The sequence below is a fragment of the Rissa tridactyla genome, chromosome 2 (assembly GCF_028500815.1).
Source record: "Rissa tridactyla isolate bRisTri1 chromosome 2, bRisTri1.patW.cur.20221130, whole genome shotgun sequence".
NCBI lineage: Eukaryota > Metazoa > Chordata > Aves > Charadriiformes > Laridae > Rissa > Rissa tridactyla.
Window position 1 is genome coordinate 108457210 of NC_071467.1, and position 27054 is coordinate 108484263.

Sequence of the window (27054 nt, forward strand, 5' to 3'; positions counted from 1 at the left end):
TGAATAAGAGAAATTACAGCTACTTTCTGAGTAAAGGCAAAAGACCTCCCCTTACTCCCTTTGCTGCTAAGCTGCTTGGCTGTTCTCAGTTTTTTTGGTCTAAAGGTTGCTTAGAGATTTTAATTTTTTTCAGCCAGCTAACCATTAAATCAAAATGGTTAACTCGATTGTTTGAATGGTTTTAGTCTAAACATTTCCAGGCGTGCTACAGAACACTTTTGGTTAGAGCACAATATTTACATACAGAAAAAAAAGCTGGAAAGTGGCTGAAATATGCTTTGTAACCCTTTTATAACATTCTCGGTGTAATAGTGACCCTATGGATTAGGAACAACTTCTGTTACATAGTTAAGGCAGTCCTGTGTAGACACAGGGCAACCGCATTTGAAAGAGCTGACATCTCACGGTTCTGTCACAGATGCCAATTAAGTAGTGCTCAGAAAGCATTTTGCTAGACATTTTTAGGAGTTTCTCTTGCTGTCTTGTTACCATCAGGAACTAACAATTTCTTCATAACAAGAAGGCTTTCATATCCAATTGACATATTCCTGTCATCCTGATGCATGGGATACTTGCATGCATAACACCTATTAATGTTAATGGCTCCGAATGCATTCAAATCTTTTTTCACATCAGTGAATGCATTTATCATGAACTGCATAAAAGATTTCTTGAGGAAGTAACATATAATTCTGATTTCTCTGCTAGTTACTGTTTTCCCTACTGAGGCTTTCAGATTAATCTGAACTGGATTATCAATTCCCTCTATGACTGCAATTCACAAGACGACTCCTCTTTTAAGCAAAGCCCATCCGATATAGATTGTTCACTAGGTCTAAATCAAGAGTTCGAGCTAATCTGCAGCTTGTCTCTGTAACAGCATCCCTGTCTATCAAAGGGAAAACGATCCTTTTCTGAAGATTCGGAGTGACTTGCTGAATAGTTCTCTGGGCAATGACATCTGGAGGTCAAACATACATTGTGCATTTACACTGAAACTGTTGGTCTTATCAGGGAATTTTTCATACTACATTGGAAGGGAAATGGTGAAAACATCTTAATTTGGGTAGCTTGAGCTTTGTGTCATGATCTTTTATCTGTGTTGCAAATTAGCTTCATCTTTACTTCCTATAAATCAATTTTGCCTATCCACATTCAGATGTTATCCCTTGTGGAAATACTACTGGGTCTTAAAACCCTTCCCAATTAATAGAGCTACTGGATGCATAGGTAGCTCCCAAAATAGAAGTAATGAGTTCATTAAGACTACAATACCTCTTAAGTTAGGATGTATATAGTTAGGTTATATAACGTTATATATATATAACGTTAGGACGTTAAGTTAGGACTATACAGTACAGGCAATGTACGGTGTGCTAATGTTTATCATGTTATTTCAGTATTTTTCTCAAAACAGCTATTACTCATCTTTGAGTTTAACATAATGTTTGCTTAATAAAGATAATTTAAAGAAAACACTCATTTTAAGTTTGTATGTAATTGCACACAGTAATAGATGGCACAGGAGTTGCAGAAGTGGGTGGAGCATAGACCTAGTGGATGTAAGGATGGAGGGTAGCAAGTATGATTCTCCTCAGCATTTTTCAGTCACAGGCTTTAAAATTGGAGAGATTGTTCTGTGGAAACTGAATCCTGTATTCACACTACTCGCTATACCTCGGGGTAGGAAAATTTGATAAAGTGACTAAATTCCTAAACTCAGATTTCTCTGGACTTCTTGTTAGCTGAATATTCTAGTCTCTTCTCACTGGTGGCAGAAGGGTCGATATTCTTCAGTTATGCAAGGTTATGAAAGTCCTACAAAGCTTGTTATATTTTAGTAGAAAACACTGAAAAGATGGACTGGAAGGTTGTTTACAAGTGTGTTCCCTGTCTCTGTCTTAGCCCTGCGTCAAGCTGTATACGACAGGTAGCACCTATTGTGCTAGCTAGTCACTGCCAACTCTTGGTTGCAGCTCGGTTCAGGAGAAAAGCAGAACTTTCATTCTCTGTCTCAGCTGTCCTTTTCTCCCCGACTCTCCCTTTTGGGCATCTTCTATGAAAACAAATCAGGCTCCACTAATAGGAGCAACGATAACTGCTCATGACCATCCATCTGACTCGTTCTCTCCAAAGAGCTGTTGCCATCTTCTGTATCACAAAGGACTGCCAGACTTTTTTCCCCTCCTTATTCTCACCCTCTAAATGTAAAAGAAATCCATTATTAAAGTCAGTGTTGGACTTTATTTAAATTTAAAATACTTTTAAATTGTCTTTACATCCTTACTCCTCAATAAATTAGAGAGATGGTTGGTGGTGCTTTTTTGCTCATAACACCTATGTATGAGAGACCTAAAATATTTTTTTTTAACTTTAATTTTGCTCAGAGACAAATCGAGATTATCATCTTATTATCACCTTTGATTCTCTGGGCCTCCTCATTCTGTAAAATTAACTTGTCAACTCTCTTTCACTGTGTGACTTCTGAAATTTAGCTATCTGCATCTATTTTTTTCTTCTGTCTCACAGCTCTTTAATGTCCTGCTTTCCTCTGTTCCGCCCCCCCCACCCCCCCTTATGATACTTCTCATCACCATACTGATTACTTTGCTTGTGTTCCACTTCATTACGTTTCCTCTGTCTTGCCTTTTCACATAATGCAGTTTAGGGGAGGGTGTGCCTATGGGTTTGTACAGGATCTCCTACAATGGAGCTCTGATCCTTGTTGGATTGCTTAAGTGCCATCATCATAAACATGATTAACAACAACAGTAGTCTCAACCAAGCCTATTTTTCATGCTAAATCAGGCTAGGAGGAAAAAAAGGAAACTAGGAGGAAAAAAGCTTTTGTAAGAAACAAAAATCCATGTTGATTTAGTTAGAGTAAAATTGATTTTGCTTTTGAAGAACGGAAGCAATTTAAGTAATTCTGCTGAAAACAAAGGTCACTTTTATTTTTATAAACATTCTCAGAATTGGAAATCAACAGAACCATCAAATTAAACTAGCATGCCATAGCCTCTTGATGTAGCACTAACACTGACAAAGCTTCTTATGTGGATTTTACTTTCATGTTACAGGTAACAGAATTTTAAAAACTAAGAAAGAAAGAAAGAAACAAACAAACAAACAAATAAAAACCAGAGAGATTATTTTAGAGACTTTACAGGCCTGCTAGCTATGCCACACTTTTGAAAGGGTAGGATTTGCACTACAGAAATCTCCTAAGTAACACTTCTGTTCAGAAAGTGGTTTTAAGAATATGTCCTACTAATTTGCAGCGGACTTGATTGTGCAAAATGGAAAGACTGCTCCTGTGCAAAGATCTTTTTCTAAATCAGGCATCAATCTTTGAAAATCATGGTTACATTACAAGCTTTAAATGCACTTCAGGCAGGAAATCACAGGCAATTCTTGGAAAAAAAAAAAAAGTCAAAGATTCACGAGTGCATGCGACTGGGTCGAAAAAATTCCAAAAGTGCAGTCTTCCTCCATGGCATATATATAATGCTCTTTGCCTTTGAAAATACTGGAGAAATTAATGTATAGAAAAGGTTTTAAATATCAGGCTGTACTACTGAGTTTGTACAGGCAAACATCACATATTCAAAATTATCCTTTGTATTACCTTGACCATTTAGCCATATTGTTCATACCACTATATGGAACTTCAGTATTACTATCCAAGGAGTAATTAAATGGTAATTGACCCTTTTCACTTCATCATCACTGCATATGTAAATCTTTACTCTTTATTACATAAAGAGAAAAGCAATAGTGGAACTATATTGTTAGCAGGACTTTGTGAAGGCTGTAAACTTGTACAGAAGAAAGCCTCGAACAGCTTATTCAGACGATCTCAAACTCATGGCAATAATACACGTATTTCTTACCCACATTGCCTTTGTACGCCAGCAAGCAATTTTAGGAACGTTTAAAGCCTTAAAAATACAGCAATTAAAGTTCATTCTTTCTTAATAACCCTGCCCATAAAGCCGCAAGTTTGAACATGAAAGGAACTATGAATGCTTAAGCAAGAGAAAAAAATAGAATAAAATGTTAATAAGCTCTGTAATGTTAATAAGCTAAATAATGATTTTCAAGTCTAACATCTTGAGGCTTTTCAGAGCTACCAGAAAGGCCTGTAGGAGCATTCCCTTCCAATGACTTTTGCACTCCAGCAATCCAACTAGCTCTGCAGGGATGGAAGATAGCAGGATTTAAAGCCACGAGAAAGCTGCAATAGATTTAATAATAAATCTTGTCTGCGCTAGTTTTGGACTACTATAATTTGGGAAGAAAGCAAAGAAGTACTTATTGGTTCAGCTGATTTTCTTTTAAAAAGTAGTTATCTCATACTGAAGGTTAATTTTGGAAAGATGAAATGGGACCCCAGAAGCAAAATGCTTAGATATAATAATAAAAAACCTCACAAATGTACATACAATAAGATCTTTGGGTATATGACAGAATTTGCTTTGTGTTCTGTATCATTACAGTATATGACAAGGATATCAGCTACACATACTCACAGACCATCTAGTCTCCTTTAGCAGGAGAAGCAGAAGTTTAGATGGCCATTAAATTATGCTCTTACCACATTTGAAGGTTCCAATTTCTTCCTCTTGGCAAGGTCAGTGATATTATTGCCATTGTAGTTGATGCTCTCCATGCAGCCTTTGAAATTTTTCCTACTGTTAGAACTTGGCTTCCCAGAAAAAGGCATGCCTCCAAAGGTGATCTTTGAATGAAACAGAAAATGGTAGATAGTTACTGGAAAGCAAAGACTTTTAAACAAATTTGCTATAGATGTATTTGCTTTCTTTGAACACACAGACATGGTGTATAAGAGAGCTGGGAACACTGCTTACAGAAAAAGGAAGTATCAAATAAGCACTGCAAAAGCAGAAAAAAAATCTGTAATGAATCTGTGATTGCAAATATTTATGGTAGTAAATGCCAAGTATTATTACAACTGTCCAAATAATAAGCAGAGACACATCACAGTTGTTCATATATGGACTGTTCTTCTGATCACTACTGAACAATACGTATTTCAAACAAAGAACTTGGAATAAATGTCCACTGCAGTATTTTTCTAAACAAGAGTAGATATGAAATTAGCCGAATTATCTGATTTGAATCATTCACTCAGCTCTAACTGTGTGCCAGAGCTCAGACTAGAAGACAGCAGCTGTGGGCTTCAATACGATGCATTTGTTTCCTTTAATGCTTATATATCTGCTTTATCCAGAAGAATTTTACAGTATCACATAGTTAAAGATGCTATCCCCTGTTAGATAGAAGCACCTTCCACTATTGAGAACATGCTTTTATCATACAGTTATAGCCAATGAGGAGTTACCACATGACTTAGCAGGCCAAATCAGCTCCATGGGGAAGATGAAGACAACCACTACAAAGACCCAGCCATCACGGTCAAACAGGAATTGCTTTTCTCTTAGTGCTGAATTTCATTACCCTAAAACACTGGGTTAATCCAGAATCTCTAGTTCTAAAAAATGAAGAAAACCAATTATTTTACAAACTAAAAGGGTTCATCTCTTATGTAGTCTCTTCCTGTCACTCCATAGAGACTATACATGTCTCTACCCCATCAGGGTATTTTCTGAAATGTTTAGAAGTGAATAAATGCTACATGTTTTCATTAAACTTTTGCAGCCTAAATGTGAAGAATAAGGGACTCATGAGATTAGTCACTGTAATCTACGTTAAGTATTTATATCCAATAGATGATGGCATAAATAGTAATGACACCTAGCTTCCCTGGCCAACCAGTGCTCACAAAAATGTCTGCTTGTAGTCTGCTGCTGAGATTTGGCAGAGCCAAGCTTTTAAATATCATTTATAATATGATATATATTCATCGTTAATTCCATTTGTTATTACTGAGAGCAGGAAAACACCGCTCTAGGGACACATTTTCCATTTTAAAAGCATGTAAGATATAACTTTCTATCCCAAAGAGGAGGCTTTGACTTGGCATGTAAAGCCACACAGCTGAAACCCAAAATCTTTACAAATAGCACATACCAGCTACGTAAAAGCATTTTGCAGGACACATCCTCTGGTATTTCAAATTGACATGACTTGACTTTAGAGAAGATACAGCATTTTACATGAACTGAAGAATGTGACCGTAATATTTTAATGGCTGTTAAACATTCTTTTGCATGTTACAGTCATGTATTTGGACAAGAGAAAATGGAAAGGAAAGGAGAAAAATAGCAAAAAAGCACATACCATGACAATGAGTTAAGAGGGATTCACAGGAATATTATTTTTTTTACCTTGAAAATGCAATCAGAAGATGTTTATTCTTCTTTTGTGCTTACTTAACTTTTCTGAAGGATTAACCTAGAAACTATTTTTTTCTCTGAAAAATAGTTTTAATTTTTTCAGGTTTATTCACTCTGATTAATTTATCATAAGGGCATTAGTCTGTGATGACTAACTCCAAAACCAATGAGATAACTGAGAGGAAAGGAAGGAGAAGAGGTTAAGGCTCTTCCATTTATATGAAACACAGAAACATGTATCTATGCACACTCAAATAGGTTCCATTGAACACAAGGGAATCCATGTACATGGAGACTGGAATGTATCTGTGAGATACTGCCAGTGAGGTCTCTAATGTCAGAGAAGAGAGGAAGGTGAATCTCCTGGATTCTAGTCTTACTAGAGGTAAATTCATTGTATGCAATATATCTATTATGTAAACATGGCACATATATAGATGTTGATGTAAATTTGTGTGTGAATTGCCCAGCCCTGGCTTATGGCATTCAGACTAACTTTTCCTGTAGTTCACTCACTTGAAAATCTTTAGTAAAATCTATTTATGTGAGTTTTCAGTAGCTCAATTCGGATCTTCAGTGCTTGATGAGTAATAGAGGTGCAGGCAAATTTGCTCATTATTTTCTCATTATAACTGCTACCAAAGAAGGCATTCATAAAGATTTTTTGAACGTAAGTAAATATTTCATTCAGTAACATTTACAATCATAAGTATTTTTTTTCAAACATTCATATCATATTCTTGATCAAAAGATTGTAAAAATATCAATACACAAGTTAATTCAAACTTTTCTGCATTGCATCATTTTGATTCCCTCTCGCTGCTTAAAAACTTGCAATGATGGAAATACATGTATTTGGCTCAGCCAACCACATTAATTCTCGTTAGAAACAGTAAAGAGTCCAAGAAAATCATTATACAAAGTTTGTAATAACCAACGTGCTGAAGTTCATATAACAATTTAGAGGAACTGAACAAGTTCATAATAGCAGAAGCCAGCGTGTAATTAAACAACAGATCCATGTTTAATTACTACCAACGCTGTGTGCATTAACCCGGCTGATTAAACAAAAGGTTTTTTAGAACTTTCTTAACTCTTTATTGCTTCTTTATAAAAAGGAAGTTATTGATGGCATGTTTTTGAAAATACAAGGAAGTACCTACCTACCTAAGACAAGAAAGATCAAGATCCGTACTAGTAAATGGCTCTAATCCGCATGCCTTGCTAAAAATAAATACTAATTGTTGCTACAGAATGAGGCATTCTGATTCAAGTGCAAAATTACCACCTGAATGGAATAGCAGACTGTATGATATTTTTTTTTTATCTACTTCCTGCTTACGGCAGCTGGTTTTAGAGATTTTAAAAGTAGTGTATGCTAAGCTCGCTGAAAAACATAGATTTCCCATTTTAAAACAAAAGGTTGAGATAGCTCTTACACCAGATGGGATCTTGTAGACTAATGAAGAGAAACTTCATTTACACTTAAGAGAGAACAGTGTTGGAAAGAAAATTTCAGGAAGTGCAAGGGAAAAAATAATTAAAACAAATGTACTTATATTATTTGTAATATATATTTGTAAATACTTATATATTGTAAATATATTAGTTTTCTTTTCTCTTCTTATTTGACTTATCTTTATAAAGCCAATTTGAATGAAAATAAACAAGTTTCACTGTCTACCTCATAATCCAGGTCCAGGTAATCAAATTCTCCATTGGTTCTGAAGTGCTGCATGTGTCTGTCTAGGGTGAGATTGATGTTTCTCCCGTGGCGCTCTATGATGATGGAGTGCCAGTGGTGATCGTCCAAGAGGCTGCCTGTCATCACAGATGTGTGGCCATAAATAGAGCCCAGCTGGTTGCTGCCTAAGACGGGAAGAGAAACAACAGCAATTCTCACCTCGTACCAGTTAGGCAAACATTTTCCCCTTGCTCTGTCAGTATTTCACCTGAATCACGCCAGACACACAACAAGCTGGAAGAAATCAGTCTGCTATGAAGCTAAGATCTGCCCAGTGGAGAGTTGCTGCCATAAATACAAATAGCTAGAGCAAATACAGCAAGTACAGTGAACTGTATAAATAGTTATTTGTAATAGTAGTTATTTGGAGGTCAACCAGAAAAACAATATCAACTTTCAGTTGTAAAGTTGTTTTCAACTAGGGGTTTTCTGTGTTTTCATCTCTACATTACAGAAATGAAAAGCTGTCACCTTTGGGCCAGGTCCTGACCTTCCCTGGAACTGTACTGATTTATGACTGTTAAGGAAGACATTGTGCCTGATAACAGACTTTGGTAACAAAAAGCCTTTTCAGTTCGAGATCTACACTTTGTAGGCTCTGCCAGTACAGCTATACCAGCTGGCATATAGGAAAAGGCTCAATGCACACTGAACTAGAAGTGGCAAAAAATGTCTTAGAATCATAAAATCATAGAAAGGTTTGGGTTAGAAGGGACCTTAAAGATCATCTAGTTCCAACCCCCCTGCCATGGGCAGGGACACCTCTCACTAGACCAGGCTGCTCAAAGCCCCATCCAGTCTGGTCTTGAACACTTCCAGGGATGGGGCATCCACAACTTCCCTGGGCAACCTGTTCCGGTGTCTCACCACCCTCACAGTAAAGAATTTCTTCCTAATATCTAATCTAAATCTACCCTTCTTCAGCTTGAAACCGTTACCCCTCATCCTATCTCTACGCTCCCTGATAAAGAGTCCCTCCCCATCTTTCCCGTAGGCCCCCTTTAGGTACTGTAAGGCCGCTCTAAGGTCTCCCCGGAGCCTTCTCTTCTCCAGGCTGAACAACCCCAACTCTCCCAGCCTGTCCTTGTAACAGAGGTGCTCCAACCCTCTGATCATCTTCGTAGCCCTCTGCTGGACCCGTTCCAACAGGTCGCTGTCCTTCTTGTGCTGAGGGCTCCAGAGCTGCACGCAGTACTCCAGGTGGGGTCTCACCAGAGCAGAGTAGAGTGGTAGAGTTGCATCCCTGGACCTGCTGGCCATACTTCTTTTGACGCAGCCCAGGATGCAGCTGGCTTTCTGGGCTGCAAGCGCACACTGCCGGCTCATGTTGAGTTTCTTGTCCATCAACACCCCCACGTTCTTCTCCTCGGGACTGCTCTCAAGCCATCCTCTGCCCAACTTGTATTTGTGCCTGCGATTGCCATGACCCAGATGCAGGACCTTGCACTTGGCCTGGCTGAACTTCATGAAGTTTGCATGGGCCTACCTCTCAAGCCTGTCCAGGACCTTCCAGGTCTTCTACTAACATAGCTTGTTTCAGTCTTTCCTCCTGCAGCAACTTTCCTACTCTGGAAGTCAAACTACTAGCAAGAGTACAGTTTTTCTTCGATTCTCTGCCGTGTTTTCCCGGGGCTTTCGCCAGTGCAGCTATGCTAGTCAGAGATCACATCTTATTGCAATCTGACTGACATAGCAAAGCCAGCAAAGGTTGATAGCACGGATCTCAACTGAAGCAGCAAATGACTAATTCAGCAGTTAGTTTAAAAAATTGCTGCAATGACCAATAACTCAGTGAAATCTTCCACGTTCTGCATACATGAGGACCTGAAGCATTTCTAGAGCTGAGAATTTCTTACCATAAAGCATGCCTGCAACTCAGACATTAAGGTTTGTGCATGTTGATAACACATTCTGGCAAATCACACTTCATGGCTTAAGACATTACTCCCCTACAAATGACCATACTGCCGTTTTGCTGAAGGCCACTGATCCTTCAACAGCTGTTGGTTAAAAAAAAATAAAAATTTCCATGCAAGTCCATGAGCCTCAGTTTCTTCAATGCAAACTTAATTCCAGTGCAAAGCAAAACCTAAATCCACCCCAACCCCCCCATCCTCCCTCTCCCATGATGTTTGAAACTAAGTCCCTGGATTTTACCAGGAAAAATGAACGTCCTTTTCCACTGACTCTGACATTAGGAAAAAATTCTTCACAGAAAGAGTGGTCAGACACTGGAATAGGCTGCCCAGGGAGGTGGTGGAGTCACCATCCCTGAATGTGTTTAAGAGTCGTTTAGATGTGGTGTTAAGGGATATGGTGTAGGGGAGAACTTTGTAGAGTGGGGTTGATGGTTGGACTCGATGATCCCAAGGGTCTTTTCCAACCTAAATGATTCTATGATTCTATGATGCAATACTCTCAGGCAGGGGAAGAATAACACCTTAAATCATTACTTCTTTTTCTAAAGTGAGTCTGCGTCACAGGACCTATTCCCATTTATCAGCCTAGTGATTTAAAAACACCCCCACCGAGCACATATATGGAAGTTATAATAGCTTATGAAGACAGACTGAACTGAAGAATATGAAGAAACTGGAAATGAATGGGTTAGTATTGCAATTAAAATTGTTAAAAATAGATAACTGGTATAGGAAGATGTGCTTTCCTCCTCCTCATCTGCTCACGTTGATCTTTAGAAAAAGAGCAGCAGAAAATGCTAGGTGAAATAATTACTATTCAGTGTAAATAATGAACAGAATAATTTAGTCTTCACACGTCTGTAAGAGAAGTAAGGAAAGTTACATGAAATCTTTTTCTGAAACTCGTTTGTTTGAAAGGAAAAAAATAATACCTGAAACCAGATAAATGCGGGGGGGTTTCATAATAAGTGTACTTTATAAATCCAGACACTCATGAGCCTGTAGTCTTTCACTGGGAGGGAAAAAGGAGGCTGGAACTAGGGTAACATATACAGGATTCCATCATAAGGTTGCCTGATAAACCAATAGGTCTTCTTTCCTTTCCTAGCCCTACTTCTCAGGTTGTAGGAAGGCTGCTGAACCTCAGCTTCATGTGGCCTGTAGCTTCCCAAATTGCTACCTTTGTTGCTGCAAGGTTCCTAAGGGTGACCTTTATTGCTCTCGCACTGATGACAGTGCCCTTCTCTCACACAAAGCCACAGCTGAGGCCAAACAGAATTCTAGCAAGGCTTTTTTTGTTTGTGGCAAGTTTCTAATGACAATATATTGCCGTTCCTGTTTTCCTGTATGATCTCATTTTTATGGTATCTCACACAGAGTAAAAAGGAAGGAATGGAACAGAAAAAAAAAACCCAACATATAGAAAGTAAATGTCACCAAATTATCTGATTAAATGATGTGGTTTACCATATTACTGGTGAAAAAAGGATGTAATAGTTGACCTAAAATTTTTGTGGGAGAGTTAAAAAGTACACAAAACTAAACAATCAAAGCATACCTAAATTTAAATTTAGAACAAGTTTGGCTTTCTTCAGTTCCAAGGTGATATAGTCTCCTTGCTGTCCTTCTCCGTGGAAGATTACACCTTCGCTTTCAGAGGTCTTAAATTTCAGAGAGATGACATCTTTCAGTGTTTTCATTTTCTTGTTCCTGAATCTGTACGGTAACACTACATGGCCATCAAAATTGATAACATCAGCCCCTAAAGGAAAAAGCAAATAACATTGTTGATGAGTGATCACTGCGGCCACTGGAAAAAGAGGCATGCCATAAGTAGATTGTACCTGAACAGAATAAAAAACGTGCACCTGTGATACGCATTGTAAATACATTTTCTCTTGAGCCTAATTTAACAATATAAAAAGTAGGAACCAGGCAGGACATAAATTTAATCCATAGGATATCAAAAAAGCATATTTGGGGGGACAAATACTACAACCATACTCAACAACTTTTGGTTTCTCTCAAACATACTTGCTGCCATGCACACTTTCCTAATTACAGTTGAAAATGAAAGACAAACTTCTGAGTGGTCATTAATAATTCATCTGATACCTCTTTGAAATCCAGTGTAGGTATCTGTGAAAACTGTAAACAGCAAAACATGAGCCCAAAGAAATTGCCTAGTAATATGTAAACCATAAGCATAAGCTTTGTCTAGTTCAGTTTTATATGAAAATCTTGGGTAACTTGTGACCATAAGTAATTTTGAGGAGAAAAAAAAAAAAAGCCCGGTCATTTGGGCTAATTTTTGTTCCAGGTTTGGTTTTATTCAAAATACGGGAAGAAAATAGAGGGATGCAATCATTGTCATTTAAAGTCAATCCAATGTTCATATAAATGGTGCATAATGACACACCAAAATTTCATGTTGTCTTATTTTCATGATTTAATCTCTACTCTGAAGAATGAGCCATAATTGTCTCCAATTTTCTGGAGGCTAGATCCGCAGTAAAAATAGCCGCAGAACTTGATTCCATTCAACAGACATAATTCTGCTGAGCATTGAATCTTGTCTTTTAAGCAGAGCTCGATAGAAGATTGTAATCAGATACTGATCTCCAAAAATGTATATAGATTTGTTTAAGAAATCTTCTTTGTAAACTGCTTAACCTACGATCAATCACCAGTGCCTTAGCTACTATAGCACGAGCATTTCATCCTCAATATTCACAACTGACAATTTAAATAGTCACTAAGTAAAATTCTTAAAAAGGAATTAATAAAAAAAATGTTCATTTTTTTAAAGAAAAAAGTATTTCCCACCCACATTCTTCACAAACATTCACATTTCTTATTGACATACCGTAGCCATATCGCCATTTCACACTCGGAATGAAACGAAGGATGGCGTTTTATCATATATTCTTCAACCACATCTGACTGTTGCCAGCTTCTGTGCACTGCTTTTTGGTGACTGCTTGCAACTTTTTCAAATTTCTAACTTTTTTTTGCTATTAAAGTGGGAAGTAATTTAAATCTTTTGGACCCCCTCAAAAACACAGAAGCAAACCTACTCCTGTTGTGTAATTAACACATTAGAATCTTTTAAATCTCCATTAAAACACTTCAAACATTAAGCCTAAATAACTGCTTATACTTAAATTAGAATTTATATGGCCTACATTAGCTGATCATGCTAAAACCTGTTGCCTTTGTTCTTGCAACATACATCAAACACACATTTAAAAATGCTTACTTTCAACTGATGTCTGAAATATATTTTACACCCTAATTCAGAGAAGAGCCTAAACAAACGCGCGCCTCCATCCCTGTCTTGAGAATTTAGGAATCACCAAAATGGTCTACTGAGCCAATTTTTACTACTGTTGTGTCGTGAATTGCTGTCAAAGAACTGCTTACGTACAGCATCTGCTATACATAAGCTTATATACATATCTAGCTTATACATATGCCTTTTATGCCATATAGCTTTTTCGCATTCTGTAATTTCCAGAAATACTTTTCACAGTGACATAAGAGCTATTTGAGTGTCAAAGAGGAGCATTCAATCAAACTTCATGATGTTTAGCATTTATTTTCTTGAGAAAAGTGTGTAAAACCACAACCAAGATTTCATAAATGATTTCTATTTCTTTGTTCGGTCAAAAAATCCACAACCCATCTTGTATTCATTAACTAAAACACACCCAATTGAGACTGAGGCTTGCAGTCATGTTGATTAAATGCCTGTTCATACATCCTTACATCATTCAGCACAGCAAGTTTTGAAAAATAAAGACCAACACATTATGCTTCCATCATTCAGGATTTTCCCCACCAATCACTAGTATAATGAATAGTTCTCTACGAATTCCAGGTAATTTGTTTTGCTGACACAATGATTCCCTGCATGCTGATGAAGTATGTGATATCTGTTTCCGGTTGATATAACCATTTGTCCTCTGCACATCTTTAAGAGATCTGTATGTATAATCACAATGTGGCCATTATCCTCAGTTGACACAAACTGTTGACTCTCTAGGGATTATTACGAATTGCTGAAGTTAAGAACTTTGCTACCTTGCAGAAACTATGTTTACAGTTCCTAAGATTGATACGAGGGAAGCATGACAGTGGAGAGTTGCTGACCTACGGGTCCACTTAACTTATACTAAAGATAAAATTACAGATCTTGATGCAGCATGGATCATCAGAGCTTGTGATTTCACCTTCACAATGCTGCCGCTTTTTAAGCTTAAGAGTTTGAAAGATACGTAACGTTTTCAGCAAATCAGCATCAAGTGTATGTATTTCAGAGTCTACCTGAGATCGAAATGTAAGACACGCTATCTCGTACTCACTCATACTCACACGTTGGCTGAGATACAAAGGCCACTAGTATTAATAGAAGAAGCATTAAACATGTCAAAAAAAGCTGTGTTAAACCTGGAAAGTAAATCCAATAACTCAGTTTACCTTTTCAAGTTAGATCACAAAAAAGTCATAGAAATAAACTTTCTGTCTACTCGCAACAGCCAAAGACTCTACAATATTCTTCCTGTGGGAGTCAAAGAGATCTAGAAGACTAAGACGCAGATTCTATAATGGGAGTTTCCTCATGTCTCCATAAGGCATTGTCCCTCTCATTTCTAAAAGACGAATAGGCATATACAATGCATTTCTGTTTCACACTGGTTTTTTAACATATTTGAATCGGTAGCCACTGACTGTCGTCAAACAGATGGGTAACAGTCACTAAAAGATTTGAAAGCTCTTTCCAATGGCCAAGATTTATATATATATTTTTTAATGCATAGACTTCTTCATGTATCACATTGACCCATTACCATGTCTATGGAAAGGAGGTCAAAGGGAAGAATTTAAAATTTCTAAATTCCAGCCACTTCTTCAAATTATATCGAACCATACGCTGAGTCTTCCATAGCATTCTCTTACCCTTAATTACCAGGCTAGAAATAACCTGTGCCATGTATACCTTCTATTCCTGCCATTACTTGCATCGCATAACTGGAAGCTCCAGTTCCATACTCTTCTTGCCATTAGAAAGAAAAGAGAGAAGGTAGACAGAGATGTTATTTGCACAATAACCTTGCAGCTGCTGTTCACCTCTGCTTCTGATTAGACAATGAACTAAGACACTTGGACCCAAAGGTGTCAGATTTGTTGTTAGCAGTTGAACTCTGCAATGAAACAGATTACAACCATATAACTTGAACCTACCCCCAAATCTTCCTAAACCTGCAAAGACTTTTGATGAAATGAGAAACTTTAACCCTCTTATTGTTTATACCAACTAAATGATGAAGAAATTTTATTCAGTACATAAACCATGAGCATTACAATTGACTTCAATATCCTGTATTTATTAATATATAATACATATCTTATGTATATCAGAATGCAGCAATATATATTAGAAATATCACCTTTATAAAACACACTTTACAATACACATTCCGACAAAAAATACTTATCAAGCTCTAAGTGCAACTAAAACTCTCAGCCTGATCTGGTTCTTCTGAGTGACAAATTCCAGGAATGTGAATCAGCTCAAAATTAAATATCAGAATGGCATGTTGTATTTGCGGTGCAAGAAATTCATTAATAAGTTACCAGCATGCAAGAAGGACACATTTTCTCAGGCGGAGATGCAGGTGTTGCTCAGAAATGAGGCCATCCTGGTTCATGTTCTGAGTCTGTGTTCAGAAGCAATAGCATGTGATTTCAGAGGTGGTGTTATCTTGCATACGCTCATGACTCAAGTAAATGCATTACTTCCGGAATTTGTTTTGGAGAAATTAAGAAAATGGTTAGAAAAATATTGTAACAGCTTTGGTTTTGTTTGCCTTACAAGCTGTCAAGAGATCCCAGAAATACCTTCTTGAGATTTTTGCATGTACTATTAGAAAAGAACTTTTAGAAAAGCATGAAATCTGTTTATAGAAAAAATATCCATGTGAAAGTCACTCCATTATCACAAAGCAAATTTGCTATACAGATTGTACTCTTTTGAATCTACACACAACTGCCTTGAACAAATGCTACAAATGAAAGAAAATCGATGGACGTTACAGCTTAAGCAACGTTCATAATGAATATACATATTAAAAAATATAATTCTATATACAGTGTCAGAGATTCTCTTCCATTAGCATTTGCTGAATTCACTTTCGAACAGTTATAGAAACCCCTATATGTGGTATATCATTTTCCCCCTAAGGCCAGCTGGTGCCACTTTGTAAAACCTGCAAAAGTTACCTTAACAGTCAGGTATCTGATCCAGAGCTTGTCGTCACAACGACTTGACTTCTGTGGGCTTGTGGATTCACAACATGTTGCCCATGAAAAGGCAAGTATCCCTTTTGTACCTATGCCATTGTTGCAGTTATGCGTATGTGTTCTTCACATCATTCACTGAAGCAAATTCATATCACTAGCTTTAACAAAGATGAGTAAAAGTAGCACAGTTTTCCAAAACCTGTCCCTGAATTGCTATGTTTTGAAAATGATTCAATTAAAGAAAGAAACAACGATAATATTTGATTAAGCAGCTTTTTTTTAATGCATAGCTGTGCTGGCAGCATGCACATGGGTCTGCATGATAATTCAATCACCTAAAGATTACATAGCAATTATCTCTAAGAGTTATCATATGTAGCACTGTGGTAATGACTTGTGTTCCTTCTATGATGACACTCAGCTATTTAATATCATGATAATTAACATGATGCAGAAAGGTACTTAGACAGTAAACCATATAATTCCTGTAATTGCAGTGTAAATATATAATTTTTCTCATCCTTAGCCACTCAGCTACCAGCATTAGTAGGAAAGAGACCTAAGCTGTCACATACAGTATGTTCACCTGCATTCAGTGAAGTCTGATTGTTCTCAGAGGCTACTGCTGCAATGGGGGAATTTTTTTTTTTAAAAAGTTACAAGTGCAAAAAAAAGTGAGAAAGGGGGAAAGAGGGAGAAAGAGGAGAAAACGCAGAAAGAAGAGGGAAAACACCTGGCAATATATTGGATTTTTTAAATTACATTTAAACTGGAAATACAGCCCTGATGACTTTCAATTTGATTTCTCCCCTATTGTGTTTCCTCCTATATGGATGGACTGGATAACACCGTTGACATGTTAAAAATATAACACCACTTCCAGCTGGCTAGGAAGATGTGTTAGGCCTTATCCCAGTATATATCTGAGATGTAACATTAATACCATTTCAATAGTTAATGGCATCACCACGTTCAATTTTCCTCTAAAAATAATAAAGTCAGAAAGCCTTAAAAATATAGACAGGGAAGTGGATGACACGTGTGACCCCATTCCCAAATCTCAAAGGAACATAAGTCACCAGTCATAGGTCTTCCTATCTATTTTTGTCCTGTACTTTCGGCCACCTGCAGGATTTGGTAAAATTTGGTCAGGGAACCAAATCTGTATAAAGATATATTATTTGGCTCTCCAAAATAATTTATTATATTAATTAGAAAGAAACAACTTCAAATCAGACTCAAGCTCCAGAACTCCCCTATTTCCTCCCTTTCTGGTAAGAGAAATGTAACTATCCTCGATGTCAGCACCTGAAGGATGAAGAAGTGCTCGTTCACAAAGGCTCAATACCGAGACTTTGGCACAGCTACTTAGCTACCTTGATCAAGGCATTGACTGTAAATACTAAAAAATCCCTGCTGTCAGACACGGTAAAATAACACTGATCAGAACAAAGCAGAACAGAAAGTACTTGCCAGAAAAATGCTTACCATACAGCAAACACAATCAACATTATTAATTGCAAATTTAACATGTACATATATTTTTAAATTGCTACTGATCTCTGAATGATAAATTCTACAAATCCTGCACAGAATATTGCACTGTGATTAAAAGTATGAAAGTTCTGTACTACTGATCCACAGCGACCTCAGGTGAAATTTTCTCACTCCATTATCTCTATTTCATCTGTTTAAATCTTCTGTTTAGATGAAACGATTTTTAGAGAAAAGATCTTAACTTCTCACATTCTTTTCTTACCCTATAATGTGAGCCTTGTGTCTGATGTCCAAATACCATAGTAATAAATAGCATTAACCATGAACTGAGCATCTATCCTCTGAAAACGTCAGAGAGGCATCCAAGCATCTCTGGCTGAGCCAAAGTATTCCACACGCGTAGTTTCATTTGTTGTTGCTATTAGTCACGGGTGCTAAAATATCACTATGACAAATATAAGCACATAAACAGTGTATTATTTACATATTTTAATGGCAAAAATTAGGTTTCTCCTAACAAAGGCATTCTCCTAACAAAGCAATGGATAAGGCTCAAAATCATACCAAAACCAAACTCTCATTTTGTTATTATTTGTGATAAATTACATACACAGAAATTACTTCAGAAGACCCTAATCTACTTTTTCAGTAGTTCCAAATACTGTTAACACGACAGCATGTAGAATTTGCCACTGGAGTCTTAGCAGCTCAAATCTCAGTGGCACTAAGTCAGTTGAGCTCATGTTAAGAGATGCATTACTACATCTCGTTGCACCAGAAAAATGCAGAACCCATGTCCCACCACAGCAGTCAAAAGATTTTCTCCTCTTTTATGCTTTCTTAAATTAAGGCAGAGAGCCAAAGGTACCGTGTTTGAACATTGCCTTCAGGCACAACAGCCCAGCTGTAAGGACATGGGCAACTCTGTGACTTGAAATCTGCTGCAGCAAAACTGACACTGTCTTTACTCTCTTTTTCAAAAGGCAGTGCATCTGCCACAAAGGTGAACCGTCCCCCCGCCCCAAACCTCATACAGACACAGATGTATCTTGCATATAACATGTACTACAATAATGTGTACTTCATATCCTAGAAGTATAAGGTGAAGGAAAATCAATTTTAAGTTTCTGTTGCCTGCTTAGCTTCCACTGCACTGAATCTGAATCCTGTCGTTACCTGTCAAGGAATCCACCCCCAAGTGATGTCAATGCTTGAAAAGAAAAAATAAATTTGCTATGAGGTTTGGAATTTTTTTTCTTGCTTTTCTTTACATTAGATATAACGTATATATGGCAATGCAGTATCAAAGTAGCACAGAATGCTTTGTCGAGGTGTATTTTTAACTCAACTCTTGGGTAAAAGGCACAAACTTTATTCTTGTATTTTATATACTTGCCAGAAACTCTGAAAATAAATCTGTGAGGAAGTATTCCCTAAGGTGGGGAGAATGCTTTGCCAAGTTCTGAGTGCAATATCCACTGAAGGTATGCCAACGGCACTTGGTACTTTTCTCTGAATTTCAAAGTACAGGTATTTTTTCCTATTATTATTATCACTGCTGTTATTATAATACTGGTATACTACCACTAATTTTGCTGGTTCTTGTGCAAATGTCTGTAAACATGTGGTTCTTCGTCTGGGATAATTTAATGCCTAAGAAGAAACAAATGCAACAAGTTAGAACGAATAAGCAGGAGAAGAAAAATTAAAAGGAAGGAAAACAATATAAAGAAATGTAATCTAATGACTGTGGCTAAAAGTTCCCCCCCTGCTTTCTTTTCTTTCATTAGGACAATTGTGTTCTTTCTCTAATTGGTGTAGCTATATTGCTATACAAGCTAACTGTTGCCTAAGTCAATAATTTTGTGATGAGCGTATACACCAGTGCAGTGCTCTGCAGAGTCACACCTAACTTCTGGTTTGTATCATGTAAAATAAAAGCAGGTTCTCAGGGAAAATCTGGAGGTCTGGTGGCAAGGCATTAGTTACAGCATGCACAGAAGAAAACACTAAAACATTTGAAGGGAAGCAAGACATATGAACTCAGACTAAGCCTCCAAATATGCCATCAAATTATTGTCGTAAGGGTGTGTATAACGAGGATAATTTTTCAAACACTTAACACTACGGGTGATGATTTTTTTTTCTGCCAGATCTAATGTAACATGAGATTTTCAAGTAAATTTTCTTTCATTAATTCTTCAGCTTTCTAAAAGACAACTTCATTTAAAAACCAAATGGGAACATCTTTAAATATGCTACGTTTATATTATGAATTGGATAAATGGGGCAATGAACATGTTTATAGTACACTTTGCAATTCAGCTTTAAGCTTATGCATCCTAACCACAAATTAGGCGATACCGAACACTGTGCTTCTATAGTGGACTACTAACAGCACCAGAGAGCACTGAGGTAAGACTGCAATTCATTATAATCTTCAGCTCAGATAAAAAAATATTCCTTCCATAATCTACTCTGGTTTGTGACTCCACAAAGTCATTAGGACACATGGTACGAGATGCAGTCTATTTGAAGAAATCCATTCATAGGGGAGATTGAGCACCACAAAAAATACAACTTCCATGGCAATGTCTTTCTCTGCTTAATTCCAATTATTTAATTGCTTAAACAATGAGGTTTTTAATTTTTTCCATCTAGAAAATCTCTGAGCTTACCTGTATGTTGTAGTGATATTTTATAAACACGACTTTTTAACAAGTATTTTGTCCTGAGAGTGTAATTGATCTTACTGTTGGTGCACGTTTACTTCTCTCTAGAATAATTTTATTCAAATAGCTAAAGTTCAAATTAGGAAAAGAAGTTGAAGGCTGTTCTGAAGACCTGCTGCATCCTGAGGTTGAAGACCTGGGTATTTTTAACTATCTTGAAATACAAGCTGCAAATTAAACTGTGTAGTCTTCATCATCTCAAAGTTATACTAGCATGAACATCATCTGCATTCATCACTGACAAAATGAGAGGTGGTAGGTCAGAAAATCATTCCCTTTTACCAAAACCCCCTCCAATGTTTCTGGCTGTAACAGTCATGTTTTAGTTGACAATTTCCCAGGTCATAGTGGAATAGTATTCACCAGATGGAGAAAACAGAAGCAGTTTAATACATGAGGTTTTATTTTTTAAGAAGTTTTCGTATGTATAGCACTGTAAGGATCATTTATGATTGTAAAAATTTTCAGTCATCTTGCAACTATGCACTAGAAGCAGTGAAATGTTCTGTGTGTGATTTATTATTTTCTAGCTATGGTACTTCCAAATAGACTTGGTTAAAAATATATGTATAACTGAAATATTCTGAAGAAACTCATCTTTTTGTATTTTATCATGGTGATTTACAAGTCAGAAGCTTTCCTCACAACCGTAAATACATTAAGTTCTATCCTTCATTAGGAAACCTGTCATTTGATATTGGATCTCAATGGGAACATTAAAGTGTATAATTAAACTCTGAAACCAGGTACAGCAAAGAACTTAATTTACTTGAAAACAGCTAGCCTCTACTAATGTTTTCACTGTTTATTAAAAAAGTAAATCACAAGGGCTCCAGGTCAATAAAAAAGTACAACCCTGATACTCACATCGTAAATGGCCAAAATAGGTTTCAATCCTTATTAAACTGGTGAGCTTGCTCATTACTTAATGAAAAAAAACTACAGCAAAGAAAGAAACTGTACCATGTCACACAACATTTACACTCAATTTACCTAGTGAATAAACGAGCTACAAAACGGACAAGAGAATCTATTAAAACATTAAGGAATCAGATGACTAACTGGAGCCCTCGTTTTAACGTTTACAGCTGCATGAAAACAGGAAGATACACAGCTGACCTACAAAATACTGATTTAAAAGTTTTCTTTATAATTTCTTTCTGAGCTGATGCCACCCAATTCAATCACCTGATGGTCTATAATCTTTCCACATGTCTTTTAATGTCTGGAAGCTCTAAGAATACTCATTACTCAAGGCCACATTCTTTTTTCTGGCTCCTATTCTATATCCTTTATTCACATAATCACTCTCAAACACATATTCTTTACTTCTTCCAACCACAGAGCTGATTTAAATTGGACTTTCAAAGAGAGCTGTATACACACTGATTAAGGAATACGCAGCAGGGACAGTTTCAAGCTGCTATACTCAATTAAATCTCATACAGTAAAAACCTCACTACCATCATTCGAACGTCTGCAGTTGAGCCTAAAGAGCAAGAAGCACAAGACTGAGTCTCACTTTTGGCCAGAGCACACTCACATTTATTCTAGTGAGTAACCTCACTATTGCCTAAGGCACACAGATGTGTGTCATTAAAGGCCATTTCTAATGTATGTGTAGTCTTCCCTTTCTCACAACTGTCAGTCTGCCACTGCTACTAATTCTGTCTTGCTGCACCATTTTATTTTAGGAAAAGGTAAACCAAGATGGAGCATACTGCTATCTTCAGCTACAGCTTTTCAATTAAAAATGATGAGTTAATAGAGACAAATCTTTAGCATAAATGATAGTGGAACTCTGTGCATTTATAAGACAGTTCAGTTTCATTGTTGTATTTTCAAATTACTCAGAGACAAATACCTCGCGTTTAGCACATCACCAGAAAAGCAGACCACTGGAACTTGGTGTTGGGCAAATAATTCAATATTAATAATTCAGTCAATTATTTTTTCCTCTCCTTACCTAACATCCAACATAACTAAGACCATGCATATCTCTAATGTATTCTTTCCTCAGTGCCATCTTGCACATTGTCATGTAAGAAAAGATACTGGTTTCTAACTTGCAAGCCATAAAATATGAGCCCCAATCTCTGTCATGCATGGATCAAGTGGTGAACTTAATGGTGTTTGAATCCAGTGTTTTCCTCTTCCTTTGTACGCATCTCAGTGTGTATAATTTTAAAAAAACACTCATATTCAAGGTTATGAGTCAGGGCTTTATTTTCAGATGATCTAAGTTGATTTAGTTCCGCTTTGGTTCAGTGAAAGTCTAATAATTAACTCTAACATGGAGATTGCCCCAATGATTAAGAGCGCGCTATTGTAATAGTGCATACAGTTGCCAATTTTACGTTCTGAATTATTGTATTTGAATAACGATGAGCAAAAATGTAAGGATCTGGTACCACAATGGCATCACTTGCAACTCTTTTTATACTCCATAGAAAGAAAATCCCCAAATGATTCACCATACAGCAACATGAAATGCTCAACTTGTGTTATACCAAGCACATTAGAGTGAGATAGTTCCCCGAGAGGGGAAAAAAATACTTTTGTTTCAGAAATGCTCTCCATGACAGGTAATACAGCAGGTAAGAGTAGGTAAGTGCACATAATCACAGAATCATTAAGGTTGGAATGGATCTCCAGAAACCACTGAGTCCAACCCACCTGCTCAGAGCTTATTTGCACATTTTATTCTGCCAGAAGCATTGAGTTTCAGTTAACTGGGCTTTCCCCCTTGTTCCTGACCTGAAACAGGAAATGGGACATTTGCTTTTACCAGCAAGTGACTTTCCTTCCTCGTGTTTATCAGACTGCATTTCCCAAGGTCAGTGATACAGTGTGTCCCCCTCCTTGCTGCCAGACATGACTTATCTATATCTTCTAGCAGGCTTTACAGTTTAAGATTTGCTGGTGTTGCAGAGTTCAAGACCTTCAAATTCCCCACTTGCCAGAACAGTTCTGAAGAGTCTTTCTTCAGCGCGAGTCTGCTTATGGCGTCTCAGCTGTGCGACTGGCTGTTCCTCTCCTATGAATCGCACCACGCGTTTCAGGCTTCCCTGCACAGTCAGTACCATCAATTCAGTCTCCTCAGCTCTGGATTATTCTCCATCACTAAAAGTTGAAAAAAGCCAGAAGGCTGAGGGTTTCTTCTCAGGAAGAGTATAAGGAACATCCAGTTAACACGGATTAATGCGCAGCAGGTGCAATACTTACGATCACAGATATAGAAATAAATTACTGTTGTGATCACAGGTCTTCATCCACTAGTACTGTTTTGCTTTTTCTAGCCGAATGGGCTAATTTAATTTAACTTTTCAAGCTCTAAAGTAAGTAAAGACACTAGACTCTAAAACTACTGCTTTGTTTCCTCAAACATGTTTGAAGTGACTGTTTCTAAAGTTACAGACCCCTGACAGAGCCTGTAAGCTGCAAGAGACAGTCATATACAATCTTAAGACCAACCAGGCAGGCAGTTTTACTTATAGAGACTTACTTTAGAAGCCATAAGCCTTCCTTGCATTCCAGGATCTTTAAATTATATAGCGTCCTCACAAGCCTGCAGTCCCAAGGAGTTAAAAGAAAGCACGCCTTCTGTATCAAAGCAGCACATACACAGCTCCAAGCCCCCATGGCATCAACTCCTCCAGCCTGAAAAAACCCTGAAAAGTAGGCAGGGGTCGGGTTCAGCTCTCTTGGCCTGGAGAAGGAAGCGGGGAGGCAGCATGTGGGAGCAGGCAGGAAAGACCCCAGTAAGAGGCTGGAGATGGACGCCCATCCCAAGGCGAGTGCCCAGCCAGGGGGGGCGGTAGGGGAGGCAGCACGGGGACAGGCAACTGAGGAAGAGCCCCTCACCAGGACAGCAAGGGCTGGGATAGGGACCTTCCCAGGCAAGGGCACGGAGTCGCCTCCCAGGCCCAGGTCCAGCTGCTGGAGCAAGCTGTCAGGCTCCCCACGTTCACTGCTGTTAGCACCAGCTGACGGACCGGGCTGCTCGCACCCCTGGGGCCAGGTGGCAGCGGCAACGCAGCCTCGCTCGGGAGGCAAGGACATACAAAATCCTCAGATCATGGTTTCTTGGAGAAGGAAACCTGAGGAGAACGCAGGAGCATGTGTTCTTCCCTTACCGGGCAAAGGCACGTCGTGGCGCAGCGAAGTGGGCTGCGGGACACCAAACCCAAGGCCACAGAGTCGCCACCAGACTCAACTAACACCAAACGTCACTGCGGGCTCATGGTAAAGCCCCGTGCCGCTGCTGAATGCTGTGTGAGTAAACTTGGTAAGATCCAGCAGGGTTCAGGGCAGAAAAATGTCTCAACTGACACATCAAACTGCTTGCTTAAAGGTTGGGGAAATACAAAGTAAACCTTTTGCTCAGTAGAGGAGTCAGATTAAGTAACGGAAGGAAATGGCAGTTTTGGTTAATCAGTTTTAAGTGTCTGGAAGGCTCAAAATTTAGTAAGAATATATCTCCAATAATAGTAAGGTCTCCAAAATCCACCAGATTTTGTTTTTTTCAAAAATAAAGGGAGGCTGCATAACAGCATACATATAGCTTTTCTTTTAGATGGGAGCATTTTTCTTGTTGGGAGCATTAATCTGGTATGAAAGGCAGCCAAACAATGTTAGCACATGGCTTAAAACAATACTTTCGTTCTTTCAGTCTTCAAATTATGCAAGATTTCTTCAGATGCTGGAAATACTGAAATACATTTGTCGATAGGTATTTCCAAAAACCTGCTAATGCATGTATTTGCTTCTTAAAAATAATTCAACCAGCTCTGTGTGCTAGTGACTCTCACTACAGTAAATACTCACGTTCACACAATGGATGAAATTTCATAGCTGCTACTTAGGGTATAATCTATTATATTTAATAAAGAAAGGGAGAATAACAGCCAAGATTGTTCCAGGTGGGTAAGAAACGCATGTAAATGCGTATAGACAACTCGTTCCAAGTTCATAAGATGCTGCTATTCAATCACGAAGCAATGAATCTTACACATGAATAAAAAGAAAAGAGGAATTTTTTAAACTCAGATGTGGAAAACTGAATTCCATTGCAAAGAATTGCCACGTTCCCTTCTTTGAAACAAATCTTCCTTTGTGGTGGAACAAGGTGCTCAGAGAAATTTTTCTTACAGAATCGGTTGTGATGGATCCCATGTTTGAACACATTTTTTTTAACCTTTATCCAGGCAACACTGTTTAGAACAAATCAAATAAGTAAAGCACGTAGCAGACAAGTCTCTGTTGGTTTACTGCACTGAAATGCAAACTGATCTAATACGCAATACGATAGCCACGTATAGCATACACACATACACTGGAGTTGGTTTGTAAAGGAAAATTACTTCCTTTGGGGTTTAAGAGATTATTGTTACATGTGTGTTTCAAGTGTGGGAGAAAAGACTTTATCTAAAAGGGAAAATTCTAAATAAGGTAACAAGTAATGGATGTGTAAGTTTTTGTGTGCTCCTTCTGTCTGTGTGGCAGCATCCTAAAATGAAATATCAATGACAAATATAAATGCCATTCAGAGAATATTGCCAGGATATTTTAAAATAAGAGTCTTCAGTAGATGAAAACCGTGTTAGAGGTTACAAACCTGACAATTCATGTTTAGTTTGTGCATGCAATAGCTCTTTGTGTAATCAGTGACATTGTTCCTCTTGTCCAGCAATTTTTCCCTGTTGAAAAATTGCTGAAGCATCAGGAAAACATAAGTCAGCTTCCCAACTCCTGACTTTCTTAAGATGTTCTTTCAGAAACTAGTTCTTTCATTACTAGACTTGTATCAGTGAGGGATTAGGTGTCCATCTATTTACTAAAGACAACTGACTAACTCCTACTCCATGCATCAATACTCTTTTGAGGAAAAAAAAATATCTAAACATAATTTGACTTTTTTCCTCTGATGAGGCATAATAAATTATGAAATAGTGGCTAGAGGGTCAATGTTTAGGTACTTACATAAACGTGTCTTTGATGTTCAAAAGCATTAAGCACAATCTACTCTGTCAGAAATCAATGGGAGAAAAATAAGCCATTTTATGTAAATATTTGAAACAATAATCAGGTTCCTATGCATTTACATCAATTTGAAAACTGCTTACTAATGACTGCTATCCAAGCAGACGTTTTCATAACAAATACATTACAATTCCTAACAAAGAGACATCTCTGAGTCAATGGAGGCCTCATGCATACTTCAAAAAAAGAATACCCCCCCAAGATTATCTCCACTGCTTCTTTCTGCTTACAGAATCCTAGTCTGGAATAAACTTATTGATCACTATTTGACTGAAATATAATAATTTAATGAGATTTTTTACAAATGCTCTGTACAAGCCACTAAGTATAAGACTTTGCCCAAAAAGGCATATGCTTAACTTTTACAGAAGTACTGAAATTATTTTTAACCTTTGATTTTTACTTATGGTTTATGACTCATTAACTTCTGGGGGTTTTCATCAAAAAGTAATAATTGCTAACTGAAAATTTAAGACCAACAAAGCAGTATTGTACAG

At 37.6% G+C, this 27054-nt stretch overlaps 1 protein-coding gene across 1 annotated transcript in view; it reads right to left on the reverse strand.

Annotated features, from left to right (window-relative positions):
• CNTNAP2 (contactin associated protein 2) overlaps positions 1–27054 on the reverse strand; it is a 1192916-nt gene that overhangs the window by 600200 nt on the left and 565662 nt on the right. The window contains exons 5-7 of the mRNA XM_054190578.1: positions 11542–11745; positions 8005–8189; positions 4598–4741 (exon numbers count right to left, since the gene is read on the reverse strand). Coding sequence (XP_054046553.1) covers positions 4598–4741; positions 8005–8189; positions 11542–11745 — 533 coding nt within the window. The remainder of the gene's footprint in view (positions 1–4597; positions 4742–8004; positions 8190–11541; positions 11746–27054) is intronic.